The sequence below is a fragment of the Cylas formicarius genome, unplaced genomic scaffold, assembly GCF_029955315.1.
Source record: "Cylas formicarius isolate icCylForm1 unplaced genomic scaffold, icCylForm1.1 PGA_scaffold_10__41_contigs__length_53128322, whole genome shotgun sequence".
Classification (NCBI taxonomy): domain Eukaryota; kingdom Metazoa; phylum Arthropoda; class Insecta; order Coleoptera; family Brentidae; genus Cylas; species Cylas formicarius.
The window spans coordinates 52186449-52202914 of record NW_026844214.1 but is presented as its reverse complement, the minus strand read 5'-3'; the positions used below and the strand labels follow the sequence as shown (position 1 = coordinate 52202914).

At 35.8% G+C, this 16466-nt stretch overlaps 3 protein-coding genes across 7 annotated transcripts in view; 1 reads left to right on the top strand and 2 right to left on the bottom strand.

Moving 5' to 3' along the window:
• The window catches only part of LOC132708415 (oxidative stress-induced growth inhibitor 2-like), a 56084-nt gene extending 53823 nt beyond the window's left edge, over positions 1 to 2261 (bottom strand). The window contains exon 1 of the mRNA XM_060680749.1: positions 1994 to 2261. The gene's annotated coding sequence lies outside the window, so the exon portion shown is untranslated. The remainder of the gene's footprint in view (positions 1 to 1993) is intronic.
• A 161-nt stretch (positions 2262 to 2422) lies between these two features.
• Positions 2423 to 8097, bottom strand: LOC132708414 (ATP-dependent RNA helicase DDX24). Of its 2 annotated transcripts, XM_060680748.1 has the most exons (9): positions 7799 to 8097; positions 7496 to 7742; positions 7074 to 7440; positions 6742 to 7022; positions 6425 to 6647; positions 6143 to 6372; positions 4425 to 4596; positions 3971 to 4351; positions 2423 to 2439 (listed from the first exon to the last, which is right to left on the bottom strand). In XM_060680748.1, the coding sequence occupies exons 1-8, from the start codon at positions 7928 to 7930 to the stop codon at positions 3997 to 3999; spliced, it is 2007 nt and encodes a 668-aa protein (XP_060536731.1). In that variant the 5' UTR covers positions 7931 to 8097; the 3' UTR covers positions 2423 to 2439; positions 3971 to 3996. The 2 variants fall into 2 exon arrangements, with proteins under 2 accessions (XP_060536731.1, XP_060536730.1); XM_060680747.1 differs by lacking the exon at positions 2423 to 2439 and having other exon boundaries at positions 3940 to 4351.
• A 175-nt stretch (positions 8098 to 8272) lies between these two features.
• The window catches only part of LOC132708262 (dystrobrevin beta), a 43592-nt gene continuing 35398 nt past the window's right edge, over positions 8273 to 16466 (top strand). For all 4 annotated transcript variants that reach the window (XM_060680472.1, XM_060680473.1, XM_060680471.1 and 1 more), the window contains exons 1-10: positions 8273 to 8417; positions 8562 to 8708; positions 8789 to 9005; positions 9062 to 9147; positions 9206 to 9357; positions 9429 to 9537; positions 9591 to 9757; positions 9808 to 9932; positions 9989 to 10090; positions 11301 to 11382. In XM_060680472.1, coding sequence (XP_060536455.1) covers positions 8564 to 8708; positions 8789 to 9005; positions 9062 to 9147; positions 9206 to 9357; positions 9429 to 9537; positions 9591 to 9757; positions 9808 to 9932; positions 9989 to 10090; positions 11301 to 11382 — 1185 coding nt within the window. In that variant the 5' untranslated portion in view covers positions 8273 to 8417; positions 8562 to 8563. The remainder of the gene's footprint in view (positions 8418 to 8561; positions 8709 to 8788; positions 9006 to 9061; positions 9148 to 9205; positions 9358 to 9428; positions 9538 to 9590; positions 9758 to 9807; positions 9933 to 9988; positions 10091 to 11300; positions 11383 to 16466) is intronic.

Sequence of the window (16466 nt, the reverse complement as noted above, 5' to 3'; positions counted from 1 at the left end):
AGAAGCAGGATTATCTCAATCAAAAAGACTTCATTCCAAAAATGTAAAAAAAGAAGCTAATCAGGGTGCTAAGGAAACTACTGAAGATGCTTTGGAGTACATTGCAGGCTACTTAGCTAAAAAACACAAAACAGATATGCCGAATTTAGGAGATTCTACTTAAAACTACCACAGATCATCATTACAGCATTCCCTCTTGGGTACAACAGTTATCATATGGGGGCCTTATAAAGCCTTCTGAACATTTTTGAATAAAAATTAAAAAATGGAACTTTTATTTTGAATCCCATCATGGTGATTCATTTCTAAAAGGGTAAGGGGTGGTAAAAAACTGGGCAAAAAAAATATTTAAAACAGCAAAAGAATTACCATTTAGTTTAGTTAGCGGTTTTTGTAAGCTGAGAAGGATAATTTGTATGAACTTCAGATATGTAAAAGCAAAATATAACGTTAGCTTAAAAAGAAACTCTTTGCAAGATGACACCCACAGAAAAAAACATTAGAAAGTATGATAAAATTGTAAAATAAAGATTTAAGTATATGTAGTAATACGTATTTTTTATATTATGTACATACTATTATTTTTCTACTCCCGTCTGTAAAATACCTAATTACGCACCGATCTAGCGTGCGGGAAGCGTCGCTTTACCACGTCAGTTTCGTTTCCCACGAATCCGAGCCACTTCGGACATTTCCGGGATTTTACCGCACGGATTTGGCAGCAATCGGATATTTTCCAATTCTGACAGTCATGTAAGTGAATGTATTCGAGTTTTGCGAAAATGTACCCAAAAACTGACGGTCGTAGAAAAAGTATAGTATGCAACACGTTCAGTAAACTTTTTAACTCACTCATTTATAAACACTGGCTCCGCTCGTGTCAAATAAACTAATGAGTCAAATGCCGTTTACCGCACTTGTTGTTCTTTAATATATTCAAAAATAGGTATTTCTAGTTTATAAGTATTTGTTGATTTTTGTATATTTAAAATGCCGTAAAACACAAAGTTTTACAAGTAAATCGTTTTGCTCGCTAGTTTTATGTATTTATGTGTAACAATTTTTAATTAATATATGTATTTCAAAATAATACATATAAACCAAACAAACTAATGTTGACATTAAATGAAAATAACTAGTGATTATCCAAACAAAATGCTACTCAAAATACTCCATCAAAACTCTGCTCAGTTTCAGATTATTTCCATGCATTTACATAGTAAACGTGCCAATACAGGACTTCACCTACGTCACAGCCAGCGAGAGTTTTCGCATTGCACTTGCGGACAGGTTTGGCGGATTAGGCAATCCTATTTGTTTTACGATTCTTGGGTTGACTGATGTTTGTTAAGATCGTTTTTGCACATTTAATTTAATTAAAATTACATACTGTATAGTTGAATGTGATTTTTTAAATCATTTTACCAATATCTCTAAAGGATTCTTTTCTCTTTCCATAAATCTACTATGATTTTTCGAAGCGCAATTGGCATTTTGCTTTTGCTTTTACTTCAAAACCGCCGACTTAGCAGTGGCGTCAAAAATAAACAAGTATAACCATTTGTTTAAGCGAAATTCGATACAAGCTGACTTGATAAAATATGCAGTTCTGAATAGTGATTTTTTGAAGTGTATGGGGACTAATTTGACATAGTTTCTTGCTTCTAAAACAAAAAAATTTTTTATCGTTCAAATGACTTTTATTTTATTTTTATTACTCATCACGTGTTTTTTATATTTTTCTTTACATTTCTTACATTACCTCTTCTTTTAGGTCTCGGTAAAATCAAACTGAGTTGCTTTAATATTTCAAAAAATTGCTTTTCTAGGTCTGACGATTCGGGCAAAACATTGACTTTCGGGTTCAATCCTTATAGGTTTGTTTTATTCTAATTACTAGAAACCGTAACGGAAAAAACTTGGCAACGAAAGCCACTTCTGTTCGATTTCTCGAAAACCTCGCATTTCATGAATGAAAAGGTGCGTCACTCACCTGCTGTTCGCAATAAAACCAAAGAACTGACCCTTATTCGATCAAAAACAACCCGCAACGTAATGTTTATCTTGCGTTATTGATTTGGTTCGCGTGTTTTGACAGTCGTCGTCGTCGCCGTATAAGAACGCCTACTACGATCCCGCTCGCAGAACGCTTCGTCCGCTACTAACCGCCTACCGAGTTGAGCAAAACAAATACGAATGAAACCCGCATATATACCGGGTCTGTACCGACACGTTGCCAGGTGTACTATTTATAAATTTCGTTCGATTGGTTAACCCGCGACCTGACACGGATTATTCGGGAAAAGAGCACTGCAGCCGACCCTGACTTTTTTTACCCGTTTTTATCGGCCGCTGTGGCCTACTATGCGAAATTCCCCCAGAGCTCAGCGGAACTAAATGTCAACGTATGCCGTTGAAATTTTTAATTTTGGGTTCTTCCTACAAAAGACAATTGATTGAAGCGGCCATTTTGAACAAATCAAATGTCAACTAGTGGTCAATATCAATAGGAAGAAATGATTAATACATTGCCGTCTAAAATAATTATAAAAAAAATGGACGGATAGATGCTATGAATAATGCGTAACAATTGGAGTACCCCACGACTTATCTACGCACACAATTGAAAAAATTATTCATATCGCGTTTATTATCGATGCTAATTTTGATCGTGATTTTAATACGCGGGCTTTTTATCTCATTATGAAGTGCCTATTGAGATTTTTGACGCACATTAATGAAATAAATCTTCTTGTCGATTTAAAGCATATGTGTTGGATGTAGGTGGCGCTGAATAGATAGTGTCACGACCCTATAGCTATTAGATAATACAGTGGGCCCTTATTACTGTAAAAATTGATGCGCCGCAGGCCGCATTTCCATTTATGTAGAGAAGGGAACGATGTTCCCCGCTCTACATTTCGCCCACTAACCTGCACTTTGTGCCATTTTCTTTTAAACTGCGCTTTCCATACACTTAAGTCGTTTTCAAAAAACATTTAATAAGATCTGGGCATACTTTGATAAAATAATGCAGTAAAAATACGGCATCCAAACTTATTGTTGGTTGTTAAATGCTGCAAGGTAATTGGTTAAAAATCTTCCCAACATTTTTTTCATAATTGCTTCATATGTTCCTGTGCCATAGGTAACCAGGGCCTCTACATACTCCATTCGGAGCAGTTACGTCACGTATAGTGATGTAAACAAAAATAATGCTTACGTCTTAGGTATGTTACTACTATAACCATGAATAACGACTTCAAAACTGACAAATAAAATTCCTTTGTCAGTTTACGGCATTCAATAATGAACAAGATAAAGATGTCATGCTATGACGTTATACGCATTTGCACTGCCTGGTCTTTATCTCTGGTAGTTGTATGGTCCCGACCGTATTATTCTCTTGTCAAAGCAATTTTGGTTAGTTCTTGAACGTCTTAATATTTTTCACCGTCGCTTCAAAATTAATTCTATTATCGACATAGATAGCCTCTTGCCATATACAGGCAGACTTTATCTACGTCGATAAAGCACTTTTGATGCCACAATCAAAAATATTGAGACGTTGATTGAATCATTTGAAAAATTGCTTTTAAATTATTAAAGTAATTCTTTATTTCTATGGTCTGAATTTTAAATTAGCCTACGCCGTGGAATACCATAGAATAACGTATAGAAAAATTTAAACTTACCAACTTGATGTTGACAGTTCGTTAAATGGACTGTTTTCTGTACGAATAGTGCATTTTTTAACAATATTTTGTCAAAATATTCAGATATCAAATTTTCAGCAAAAAAAAAAAAAAAACAGTTGTGTGTGGAGATCGTTATTTGGAAAGAAAATTGCGCAAAATGCAGGTATTTTGGGCCCTCTCAGAACTCAACTGTGGTTTTAAGGTGAAGTTGTGTGTAACGTCGCTATAAATATGCTGGAAGGCAAATAAAATGCAGTGGATTAATTACTAACCTTGAATTTATTAAATACAGCACTAATTAACGTTTTCTTTTATGATGCACCTTCCTAGTGCGTTTCACGAAGTTTGAGCCCTTGAACCCGTGCGAAGTGTTCTTCACCTTTCGCGCATGTTTTGCTGGTTGAAACAACGGAATTTGCCGTTGCTTTCTTGTAACTGCCGCCTGCGTCGAATCCCTGACAGCGTCGATTGCGCTGCCCTTGTTCTGAGTCATTCCGGAAATTGGGAAACTTTCTTGGCCCGACACGACGGAAAATTTACCCGTAAAACCTTTAGGAAAAATTGGTTTGGACAACAAAGACGAGAGGTGTTTCCTTTTCATCTCCGCCCCTTTCCTTTGGTGTCGTGTCTCGTCTAAATCATATTTTTTCAATCTGAGTGGGGGGTTAAGTGATTTACATGGCTAAAATATTGGGTTTAAATTGAAAATTGGAAAAAAAAGGATACATTCCGTCGACTACTATATCCATATCGTGTGCCGCTTTTTGAAGCCATCCTTCTTCCGAATTCGCCTTGCGAACTTGAAGCTGTATTTTGTCCAACTCCCGCGCGATGTTGACGATTTTTTTAACCGCGTTCAAGTATTTGTCCTCCACGGGGAAGAGTGGCAAATCGTTCTCTATGGTATGATCGTTATGCGCATTTAATACTTTTTTTCACAATTATAATCCGCCATTTTAAAAATCAATGCACCCAAAAAATTGGTTCATATTGTATTGTATAGGCTAGGGATAATATGAAAGCAGCTGTGGATGTAAATAATGGCAATAATTTATTATTATTGATTATTACTGAATATAAATCGAACCCATCGGAACCATCAACGAATAGGTTTAATGGCTAGTAACTAGTAAATATTTCGTTTGATGGTACGAAATTTGATAATCCGATAATCCGTTATTATTTTTAATTTGTTAAATTGTGTTTTTTACGTAACGGTCGTAGAAAAAGTATAGTATGCAACACGTTTGGTAATAGTATATTATGCAACGAGTGCGGTAAACGGCATTTGACTCAAGCGGAGCGAGTGTTTAATTAAACGAGTGAGTTAAAAAGTTTACCGAACGTGTTGCATACTATACTTTTCCTGCGACCGTTAGTTTTTGGGTGCATTTTCGTAAAACAATACGAATACCGACATTACCGTCAGAATTGACAAATGTCAACATTCAAAGCGTGGGAAATATCTCCGAAAACATCCGATTGCTCCCAAACCCGTGCGGTAAAATCCCGGAAATGTCCGAAGTGACTCGGATTCGTGGGAAACGAAACTGACGTGGTAAAGTAACGCTTCCCGCACGCTAGATCGGTGGATAATTAGGTATTTTACAGACGGGAGTAGGAGTTTTCGGTCAAATTGTTGTTTTCGATTTTAGTGAATAGACGGTGGCTTTTAATGATATAAATGTCACGCGGTTTCTCTGTTTTCCCTATACACACCGGTAATCAGGTCGGATGGGTCTGATGGTGCGCGTGGAAGCGAGGGGGGCAGCGTTTTTATAGTACTGATTAAAAAAAAGTTTATCGACGAATTGGTCGACCGGTGATCAACACGAATCATTAATCCCCCATGTATTAATGTTAAACATGTTGAACTGTAATGGTAACTGGCCGAATGATCTTAGCAGTCTTGGCCAATAGAAGTAAAGACGAAGAAGAAGAACCCTAGAATTAATGACAGCATTTCATCGATAAAAGTACTGGACTAAACAGTCCCCTGTGGGACTTCCAAGGTCACTTTCGTTGGTTCACTGACATCACTCATCACTCCAAAGTGCTGCATTCTATCTGATAGCCAGCTAGTAAAAACTGCCAACACATCCCCAGGAACCCCATATCGAATTTTTGATGGTTAAATGTGTCAAATGCCTTGGCCAAGTCTAAAAAGCCACCAATTAGGGCAAAAATTGGGTCAACTGTGCTTTTTCCCTTTTTGAAAGCCCATACTCATGGTTATGGAGAGAGAGAGAGAATATGTTTGCAAATGTGTTAATGAGGCTGATAGGCCTAGAGTTGTTAATTTTAGCCTTGTCACCAGATTTGTGTTAAGTATCAACATGTGTTATATGCTTTAATGGAGAAAAAATATGCTGAATATCTGCTTGATTAATTGACAATAACAAATTAATAATTAATAAATATACTTACTAGATAGATTTTCTTACCTTTACCGAGTGTACGGCAGAGTTTAATATAATTCTGGAATTCGTTCGGCTCCATAATCAGCACTGTGATGCCCTGCTTGGCAGCCCGAGCCGTTCGGCCTGACCTGTGGACGTAACTTTCGCTGGTCCTCGGGGTTTGATAATGCAAGACGTGGTCAATTTTCGGTATGTCCAGACCCCTTGCCGCCACATCGGTGGCTACCAGGATACTATTCTCCGTATCCCTAAACCTAAAATCCGCATGTTCCCCGAAAATTTGTTTAAAAACTCCACCCAGCTTACTTGTCGAGATTTTTCAATCTCTGCCTTTGCTGCATGTTCGCGTGCAGAGGCAGACACCTGCATTCCAGCAAATTTAACAGGTTGGACAACCTTTTCACGCATCCAATCGAATTGCAGAAAATCAAAGTGCGACCAGGATGTCGGCGCAAAAAATAATAGACGTAGTAGTCTTTTTCATGCAATGCACAGCTTATTCTACATTCAGTTAAGGTTTCAGATGTCCCTAAAAGAAACGAAAATTTATACAGGATGTTAGCTAATTACTTGTTCAAACTTTAAATTTTGACATTCCATTAACGTCCCTTATCTGTACAAACCTTTGCCTTCGGAAATATCCACTACTTTAGGTTTGGTCACCCCCAAAGAATCCATAATTTTCTGAAGCTTTTGTTCTGGCGTCATGCTTCCGATTTTCCTGAACTTCTTCTTAGTCAGATGTTTGGGTAAATCGTGCACCAATGTAAGAGTGGCGGAGAAGACAAAGTTTTGCCGCGCCTTCCTTTTATCATCGTCCAAATTGATTTTCTCCAACAAGCTGTGCAACTCCTGGAAATGGTCTCGTTCGAGCATACGGTCTGTCTCATCGATAGCTAAAAATCTTTAGAGAAATATGTATTATTTTCAGAAATTGTATTGTGTTGTACTGTACTTGATGCTGGCAACTTTTAATAAATGGGGATTTCCTTGTTGAATTAATTCCCACAAACGACCTGGGGTAGCGACAACTACCTCAGGTTCCTTGCCAAGGATCCTCTCCTGTTTTTCCGCTGCCATTCCTCCAACGACTACAGCAATTTGAATTTTGGTATACTTGGCTATACTGGAAAGGTGATTTTTTATCTGCATCGCAAGTTCTCTAGTGGGAGTTAATATAAGAGCATAGAGGGGCTTAACCGGGTCATTTACTGGACTTTTGCCCTGTTCTTTTAGTTTCAGTATTCCGGTCAATATTGGGATTCCAAATGCTAACGTTTTTCCACTACCCGTTTGAGCAGCTCCTAAAATATCTCTCCTTCCTTGAAGTTAAATTAATAATTATCACCAACATATGCAAGGCAAATTATCGGTTACCCAATATTGCAGCGGGTAAAGTTTTTAACTGAATTTCCGTTGGATATACAAAACCTTGTTCCTTCAATGCTCTGAGTATGGACTCTGGAAGGGAAAAGCTAGTCCAGATATTCTCTGCTTCAGAGTTTTCCACGCAAGTTTCATCAGAATTGAGGGTGCTGCCACTTCTAGAAGGTGATATGGTTTCGGCATTTATATTTTCAACCTTTTTCTTTTTGGGAACTGAAGAAGCTTTAGATTTTGCCCTCTATAACACTTAAATTTAAAGCAAGCGTTCGAACTATAGCAAAATATATATCAAACCTTTTTTGCAGGTACAACATTTATGAGTTCGTAATCGGTACATTCTTCGATTCCAATGAGATCCTGCGGCACTCCCGCCCCAAAAAATGCTTCGTCAAGTTGGACAGGTTTCCAGTTAGTTTCCGATGCCATACTTTAAACAAAATAAACATTTACCGCATAGGTTATGTAGCATTTCTAACCTCAAAGCATGGAAAATAAACTGGTCCTTGAGTGATATTCTTCTTCTTGCGCTTGGTACCTTTGTTATTTTATATATATCTTTTAAATAAACGTATATTACTTCCTCCCATTCAAATTGAATTCATTTGTAATCACCTTGCAACAACTCTCATAATAAAAACTCATATCAAAGGAAATTAGAAAATTTACTGTCAGAAACGCCATTACCGTTGAAAATATGTTTTTGTATTCTATGAACTTTTACAAACACACTGTAATACGCCTACACATTCCTATACTGAGCCTGACAAATCGAAGATTTCTTAGAAACCGATTTTTAATCGAAGACGAGCTATATATTTTCGTAGGAGTAACGAGGCCAATGCTTAATTGAATTTTGATTGAGCCTTTTAACATGTTACGGGGAATTAAGTAACTCGTCAAATCAATTCTTTAAGTAAGTTAACGATTTCTGGTTTGAACCTGTGACTGTATTGGCTAGAGTATACTTTTTCTGTCTTCTTGTAATGGTTGCATTTATCATCTTGGTTATTAACAAGTGTTTATTAAATTGAGTATCGAATTTTGTTTGTGCTTTCAGTCATGCAAGGACAGGAAGGCCTCTCTGGGTCGTCGGACCACAGATTGGCACTCATTCACGAAATGAGTGCCCATAACTTTGATCTGATTAGATTTGCTTCCTATAGAACAGCTACAAAGTTAAGGTTTATTCAGAAGAAAGTTAGTTGTAAGTAGAATCGCTGTTTGGTGATTATTAACCATGACATATATTTTCTTAATTATTAAATCATATGCTAATATTTTTAGTACATTCTGTTGATATTTGGAATGTCATTGAAGCATTTAGAGAACAGGGCCTGCACGCTTTAGAAGCGTCGTCTGAATTAAGCGTTGCAAGGCTTGAGACTTTGTTGTGTTCTCTTTACCATAGTTTAAATAAGAGAGCCCCTCCGACTCAGCAGGCTCACGTTGACGTATGTTCGAGTCTGCTACTCAATTGGTTGTTAGCAGCTTATGCCACTGTGTAAGTAGCTGGGGAATATTAAATGATATTTCAAATATAACAGCCAATAATTTTAGTGATAATGTTGGCAAAATTAGAGTATTCTCCATAAAGGTGGCACTGGCCACACTTTGCGCTGGTAAGCTGATGGACAAATTAAGATGTAAGTACTATAAAAAATTAAATAATAAGTTTAGACTTTGGAACAATTTTTTTTTTAGACATTTTTTCTCAAATATCAGATAGTAATGGATTATTGATTTCGTGGAGGTTTAATGAATATCTTCAAGAAGTTCTTGCCCTTCCTGCCGCCGTGTACGAGTCTCCCACATTTAGCTATGCGGATACCTTGGCGGGCAGTATATTTAACCCGGTAATAAATTTTACCTTTGAATTCCCTCCATTCCATTAATGCAAAAAATTAATGTGATTTTTATTTTGTAGAACGCCAAAGTCACAGTAAATGATTTTTTGGATATGATGATGTCCGACCCGGGGCCACCTTGCCTGGTGTGGCTCCCGTTACTCCACAGAATCGGCAGTGTGGAAAATGGTACAGCCTTGTCTACTAAACTCCCGAGTCGGTCAAAAATAAGTTGGTTTCAGTGGTCCATCCTGTGCAGTGCGATGCTTGTCAACGGGAAAACTTTACAGGCTTCCGCTACCGTTGTCAAAAGTGTCCCCATTACAATCTTTGCCAGGACTGTTTTTGGCGGGGGAGAGTTTCCGTGCCTCACACCTTGGAGCACCAAGTGAAAGAGTACGCGTCTTTCGTAAGTTCGTCGAGCCAAGATTTGAAAAGCGCTCTAATATTGTCTTGTAGTCGCCGAGCAAGACTATTGGACAGTCTTTGAGGAAGTCCTTTAGGTGCGTGCCCGACAAGCAACGGAATAACTTGCCCAGGTTTCCCGAACAGCCGGAAAAGACCCTTAACCTTTCCCACATAGTGTGAGTTACCGCCTTGCCTGCATAAAACAGTCAAATCCACAGGGGAAATCTTTCAGGCCACCGTCTCCCATTCCTTCGCATAATGGGTTTCCTGAAAATCAGTTCAGTGCCGGTTTCGATGGGATGGGCAGTCTGGATAGCAGATCGACCGCACGAAGGTATTCACACTACTTACTCCACAAAAAAATCTGTTTAGTTTTATAATTTTTTAACTGATCTTTTCGAGTATCATCAATTATATATGAGCATCGACATTTTGATTAAAAGCATTGTTGATACTACTTACTATCTATTTTTGAATCAAATACACGTCTTGATCACATTTTCATTAACAAAAACACTAAAAACACTCAACTTGGATTTTAAGTCTTTCATTCTTGATACTAATATAACTGATCATATGCCAATAATGACTAATATTGACAGTGACTTTATTATAGAAAACACCGACGATAATACAGTCATTAGAGCTAGACTTGACTTAAATAAGTTTAAATTATTGCTGCTTAATCAGAATTGGTCACAAATCATTAATGATAGCTACTTCCAACTTTATTTATTAAAAAAATTAAAAAATGAATTACAGTTGGGGTAATAAATTCAATTAAGCATATGGACAAAATCAAAAAGAAGCTTCGTTTAAATTATTCTGCCAAACTAGAAAATGAATACACAAAATATATCTTAACCATATAAATAAATTAAAAAATAAGTTGAAAAATGATCACTTTGGTGAACAGATTGGGACCAATAAAAAAAACATGAAAAAATATACGAAATAATTAACTAGGCAACATATGAGAGATCTAGTAAGAACAATAATATAGCTATATGTGATGATAATGGTGATGGCTAACTACACTAATCATTATTTCATAAACATTGGAGTAAAAATGGAGAATATTATACCAACTCAAGGGCAAGCACACAAGCTGGGCAAGGATGTTATAGAATCAATGTAAATATTATTTAACCAGAAGAGATCAAAAATATTACTAATTCTAGAAAACATATTCAAACATGTAAATCCTTTTTATGGCATAACAGTGATAGATGGCAATCTCCATTTGAATGACCATACTGTACGTATATTTGTTGTAATAGACTTAAATGTTGGGAGTATTATTTGCACACTATTGTACGTACTATGCAATGAAATTGTGTATAATAGAATATTATATCTTTTTTTTAAAATTTCATCATTTATGTGCCACTTATTGTGAGATATTGTACTTGTTGCGTTTTGTTTGTTTTTTTTCATGTAAAAAACTTTGCAATAAAAATACATCTAAATAAAAAATAAATAAAATAAAATTATGAAAATTTTCAAAATAAATCTTACTTTGTACGGTATTGTCTGTTGCATAGTTTGGACAGTGCAAGGGACGACGAACATCGTCTTATAGCCAGGTACGCTGCCAAGCTAGCACAGGAAGCCCGGACCGGAATGGTAAGCCCTTGAATCGACCTTCTCTGTAGGGAAATCCTATATAGTGACTAAATAAATTGAATACAGAAGGCTTAGGTGTCTATTAACGGAGCGACAGTGTCCATAATTCTATCTACATTTATTTATTTTTTTTAATAATTTAAGAAAAATCTTGCTGTATTGGTAGCACAACTAAGACCTCTCTATCCAATTTATAAACTATATGGCAAAACCGAACACATTGAACTACAGCACGTAATATTTCTTATTATTAATCAAACAATTATTTATTTATGCCGCCGGGTTATGAACTTTTCGGCCTGTTTGGAAAAAAAAGTTGGGTCGAAAATCGTTTTCAGTAGAATAGGATCGTTTCCATGCGCTATTTATAAGTTCGAGGACGTTTTCTTTGTCACTTTGTCAAGAAGTTAAAACTAAAGTCAAAGGTAGTTCCAGTTCCACACGGATTTTAAACCAAAATTTGCAATAAAAAATTCTTTTGAATTAACAAAATTAACAATATCAAAATCCTTTTTAACGCAACACTATTGTCTTTTGATGTTCAAAACTTATTTCCCAGTATTCCACCTATGGATGTGATTTAGTACATTTCACCCTAACTCGGAAACAGGTTAACCCATTGGCGAACCAAGATTTATTAGATTGCTTAATAGTATCTTTAGACCAAAATTATTTTGAATTTAATGGACAGAATTACATCTCTAAGGAAGGTTTGATTATGGAAACCCACTTAGTCCTTTGTTAGCCGAGATTTTTATGGATAATTTGGCAAAATATGATACTAGAACATCCTTTAAGTAAAAGTTTTTTATGGTGGTATAGTTACGTGGATGATATCTTTGCTTGCTTTATTGGAACGGACAGACAGTTGAATTCTTTTTTAAATTACATTAACTCATTACATAATATTATAAAATTCACTATCGAGATTGAACAGGATAACTTAATTTTTTAGACTTAACTATTACGAAAACGCACAAGAAATTAGATTTTTCCATTTATCATAAACCTTCACACACGGACACAGTCGTACATAACAGCTCAAATCACCCTTATACACACAAAATGGCTGCATTTCACTCTGTTAGACGCAGACTTCTTAATACGCCACTATCAACAGAAAATTACAACAAAGAACTTAATATCATTAAACAAATTGCACTGAACAACGGCTACAATCCGTCCATTATCGGTAAAATTATAAATAAAAAACAAATACAGAGAACAGTAAACTCTATTTAGATACTCTATATACAAAGGAGAACCTAGTGAAAAAGTTTCAAAACATTTGTCAAAATGTGGTTTGAAAATAGCTTTCAGAACTAACAACACAATAGGAAAATTTTTAAGAAACAATAAAACGAAATGTCCAAAATCTCAAAAATCAGGTGTCTACAGGTTGAAATGCGGATCTTGTCCTAAAATTTATATTGGCTAAACAGGTAGATTAATGAACATAAAAAAGCGTTTAAAAACAATAGTCTAAATTCTAATTATGCTACACACTTAAACACAGAAAAACGCATTTTTGACGACAATTTTGATATTTTACATACAGCCACAAAAAGTAGAAAATTAAATTTATTGGAAGCCATGGAGATTAACAAAACATTAATTAAGGTTTTATTGAAAATATATAATGTCGTGAAAATCTGAACTTTTGGTTCTTATTTATTTTGTTAAATGGATTTTCATCAAGTAAAAGCTACCTCAGTTCAATTTTCATCAAAATAATTTTATTTACGCATCTTATATTTGTAATCGTTATATTTCTCATTACAGCAATATTAAGCATTAAAGAGCATAAAAAATGCATAAAATCTTTTTAGAATATATGCATCGAAATGTATGAAAAATTATTTATTATTATTTATCATTTGTTAATGTTATTATAAATAAAGCCAAAACTGTTTCTTTATAATTAAACCCCATGTCTTATAATCTTATAATTTTTTATCTATACCAGATACTTATTTGAACAAATATAACTGAGACAAAAAAGAATCGCATTATTTTTTTTTACTAATACTCAAAAAGCAGTTTAGTAACAAAAAATAATACGTTATAAAATTTTTATAAAATTTGACACATAATTAATATATATATTTGTTAAAAGATGATGATGATAATAATAATAATAATTATTTATTTATTTTTGCATCGGTTGTTCTATTTTACAAATTTATTTCAAATATTAATAACCTTATGGCAAACTTGAACTAGGATATGATAACAAAAAGAACAGTAAAACACTACATATCCAGATGACACTATTTGCATTGAAAATTATGATTGTTAAAGTTATTTTACATAAAGCCAGAGTAAAGCAAATAACCTTCAACATAAATGTTCTTTTAATAAAGGCGAAATCGTCATATTCTTATAAAATAAAAACATATTTGCCTCAAGCTTTGTATAATTTTTTTCCAAAAAACGCCATATTTTTGCTCTATCGCGTCTTTTTTTTGTAGCGCTCTTTATCTTAAAAATGTTATTTTATAACGTGAATATATATATATATATATATATATATATATATATATATATATATATATATATATATATATATATATATATATATATATATATATATATATATATATATATATATATATATATATATATATATATATATATATATATATATATATATATATATATATATATATATATATATATATATATATATATATATATATATATATATATATATATATATATATATATATATATATATATATATATATATATATATATATTCTCACGTATTGATTCACGGATGGAAAAATGTGATGACACTATATTCCGGGATATCATCCGTTCGCTCGTTGAACTCCGACTGGAATCCTGCATCCGACTGGAATCCTGCAAATCTTGCATCCGACTGGAATCCTGCAGACGTTTCGCCAAAATCTCACTTGGCATCTTCAATGCTCGCGCTCCGAAAACACTTCGAACACTGGGAGGTTATCGGCGGTGCGTGCGGTATTTATACTCTGCGCCGGAGATGGTAACGGTGCTGCTTGTGCGTGGGGGGAGGTGGCTCCGCCCCCTGAATTGTCGCGTTGTTAATTTCGCCCGATCGTATTTGCGATGTCCCCGTTGGCTGCTGCGCATCGCTCTGCTGTTTGATTATCGTTCTCCACGTGTTGGATAAATGCAGAGCGTCGTCTCTCGTATTGAGGTGTCCGGACTTTTCTATTTCGATGGCCTCTCGTATAATCCTAGTCCTAAAATCAGGAATATTAGCTATTTGTTTGCAAGTGCCGAAATCAATTTTATGGCCTGTCTGATGTTGGTGCTGAAACAAAGCAGATGTTGTTTGTTTGTTTCTTATGGCTAAACGATGTTCCTCGAGCCTGGCTGAAATCCTTCTGTTGGTCTGTCCCACATACGTCAGGCTGCACGATCCGCATGCTACACTGTATACTCCTTGGTTTTCCAGAGTAATTTTTTGTTTTGGGTTTCTTAGTATTGCTCCGATGGTATGTATAGGTTTGTATGCCGTTGATATGTCGTGTTTCCGTAATATTCGGCCGATTTTGTCAGTAACCCCCTTGATGTATGGCAGGACAGCGATCGATCTTCGTTGGGTCTCGTCCTGCACTCTCTGCTGCGGCTGTTGTTGTTTACTGATTGCCTTGCTGATGGTGCGCCTTTGGTATCCGTTTTGTCGAAGACAGGTACTAATTTTCTTCATTTTCTTTATCTCTGTTCCTCTCGTTTGTGAGCCTGAAGGACCGAGCAATTAATGTATTTGCCACTGCCTGTATCTGTGATGGGTGGTGATGAGATTTAGCGTTCAGATATCTATTAGTGTGTGTTGGTTTTCTGTAGACAGTGTGTTCCAAGTGTCCATCTTCGGTCCTTGTGATGTGCACATCTAAAAAGGGCAGACTGTTATCCTATTCAAGTTCTATTGTAAATTGAATCCTTGGGTGAATGGAATTCAGATGATCTAGGAGTTTCAAAAGCTCCTCCTTGCCAAAAGGCCATACAACAAATATGTCATCAACGTATCTTGTCCATAGTTTTGGCTTCAGATTTGCCTTCTCTATTGCTTTCTTTTCGAAGTAAATCATGAAGAGGTTGGCAATCACAGGTGAGAGAGATGATCCCATTGCTGCTCCATCTATTTGTCGGTAAATTTTCCCGTTGTGCATAAAGTAAGCGTTTTTCAGGCAATGTCCTGACAGATCCATTATGTATGGCGGAAGATCTTCGTTTTCTTCTATAAGCAAGAGTGCCTCTTCTACTGGAATACTCGGGTAGAGGGATTTGACATCGAAACTTGCCATAATGTCGTCCTTGTCCATCCTGAGAGAACCTAAAATCTGAGTGAAATGTTCTGAGTTTTTAACATAGGAATCTGCCTTTTCCACTATAGGCTGAAGTGCACTGGCCAGATGTTTTTCCAGCTTGCATAATGGTGAGTTAAAGGCGCTTACGATTGGACGCAGGGGAACCCCGTCCTTATGGATCTTTGGGAGCCCGTAGAATTTTGGGCAACGACTCGATTTTTCCCTCGGAATAAGTTTCTTCTTTGTATCCTCGTTTATTGATGAATCGAGAATTTTGGACTTAGTTGTTTTTTCAAATATGTCGTGGGATCTCTGGTGACTAGTTTGTATATTGGGTCGTTCAAAATATCCTCCAATTTTGCATTATAATCCGACGTATTCATGACGACAGTGGCATTTCCTTTGTCTGCTGGCATTATTAGAATGTTTTCGTTTTTGTTTAGATTCCTTAAGGCTTGCATTTCTTCTCTGCTTAAGTTTGGTTGCGGTGGTTTTGACTGTCTTAAGACTCTGGCGACATCTTGCCTAATTAACTCCGCATCTTGTTCGTCTATGGTGGAGAGACTTGCTTCGACGTTGGAAACGATCTCTTCGACGGGTACTCTTTTTGGAGCTATTGCGTAGTTAAATCCTTTATTCAGTACGCTGACTTCTGTATCGGAAAGATGGTATGCTGAAATATTATGAACTGTACTGCTTCGGTTTTTATTTGGCACTTGTCCTGATTTTTTGGAATTTGACTGAAGGATTTCTAATTTCTTCCACAGTTTTTTTGACGTGATG

What these genes read in the sequence shown, in the direction of transcription:
- LOC132708414 (XM_060680748.1), bottom strand. Translation starts at nt 7,930, where the DNA reads ATGGCATCGGAAACTAACTGGAAACCTGTCCAACTTGACGAAGCATTT. An exon ending in ATGTTGTACCTGCAAAAAAG is followed by an intron (nt 7,743 to 7,798) that starts GTTTGATATATA and finishes TAAGTGTTATAG; the next exon opens with AGGGCAAAATCTAAAGCTTC. An exon ending in TTAAAAGTTGCCAGCATCAA is followed by an intron (nt 7,023 to 7,073) that starts GTACAGTACAAC and finishes ATTTCTCTAAAG; the next exon opens with ATTTTTAGCTATCGATGAGA.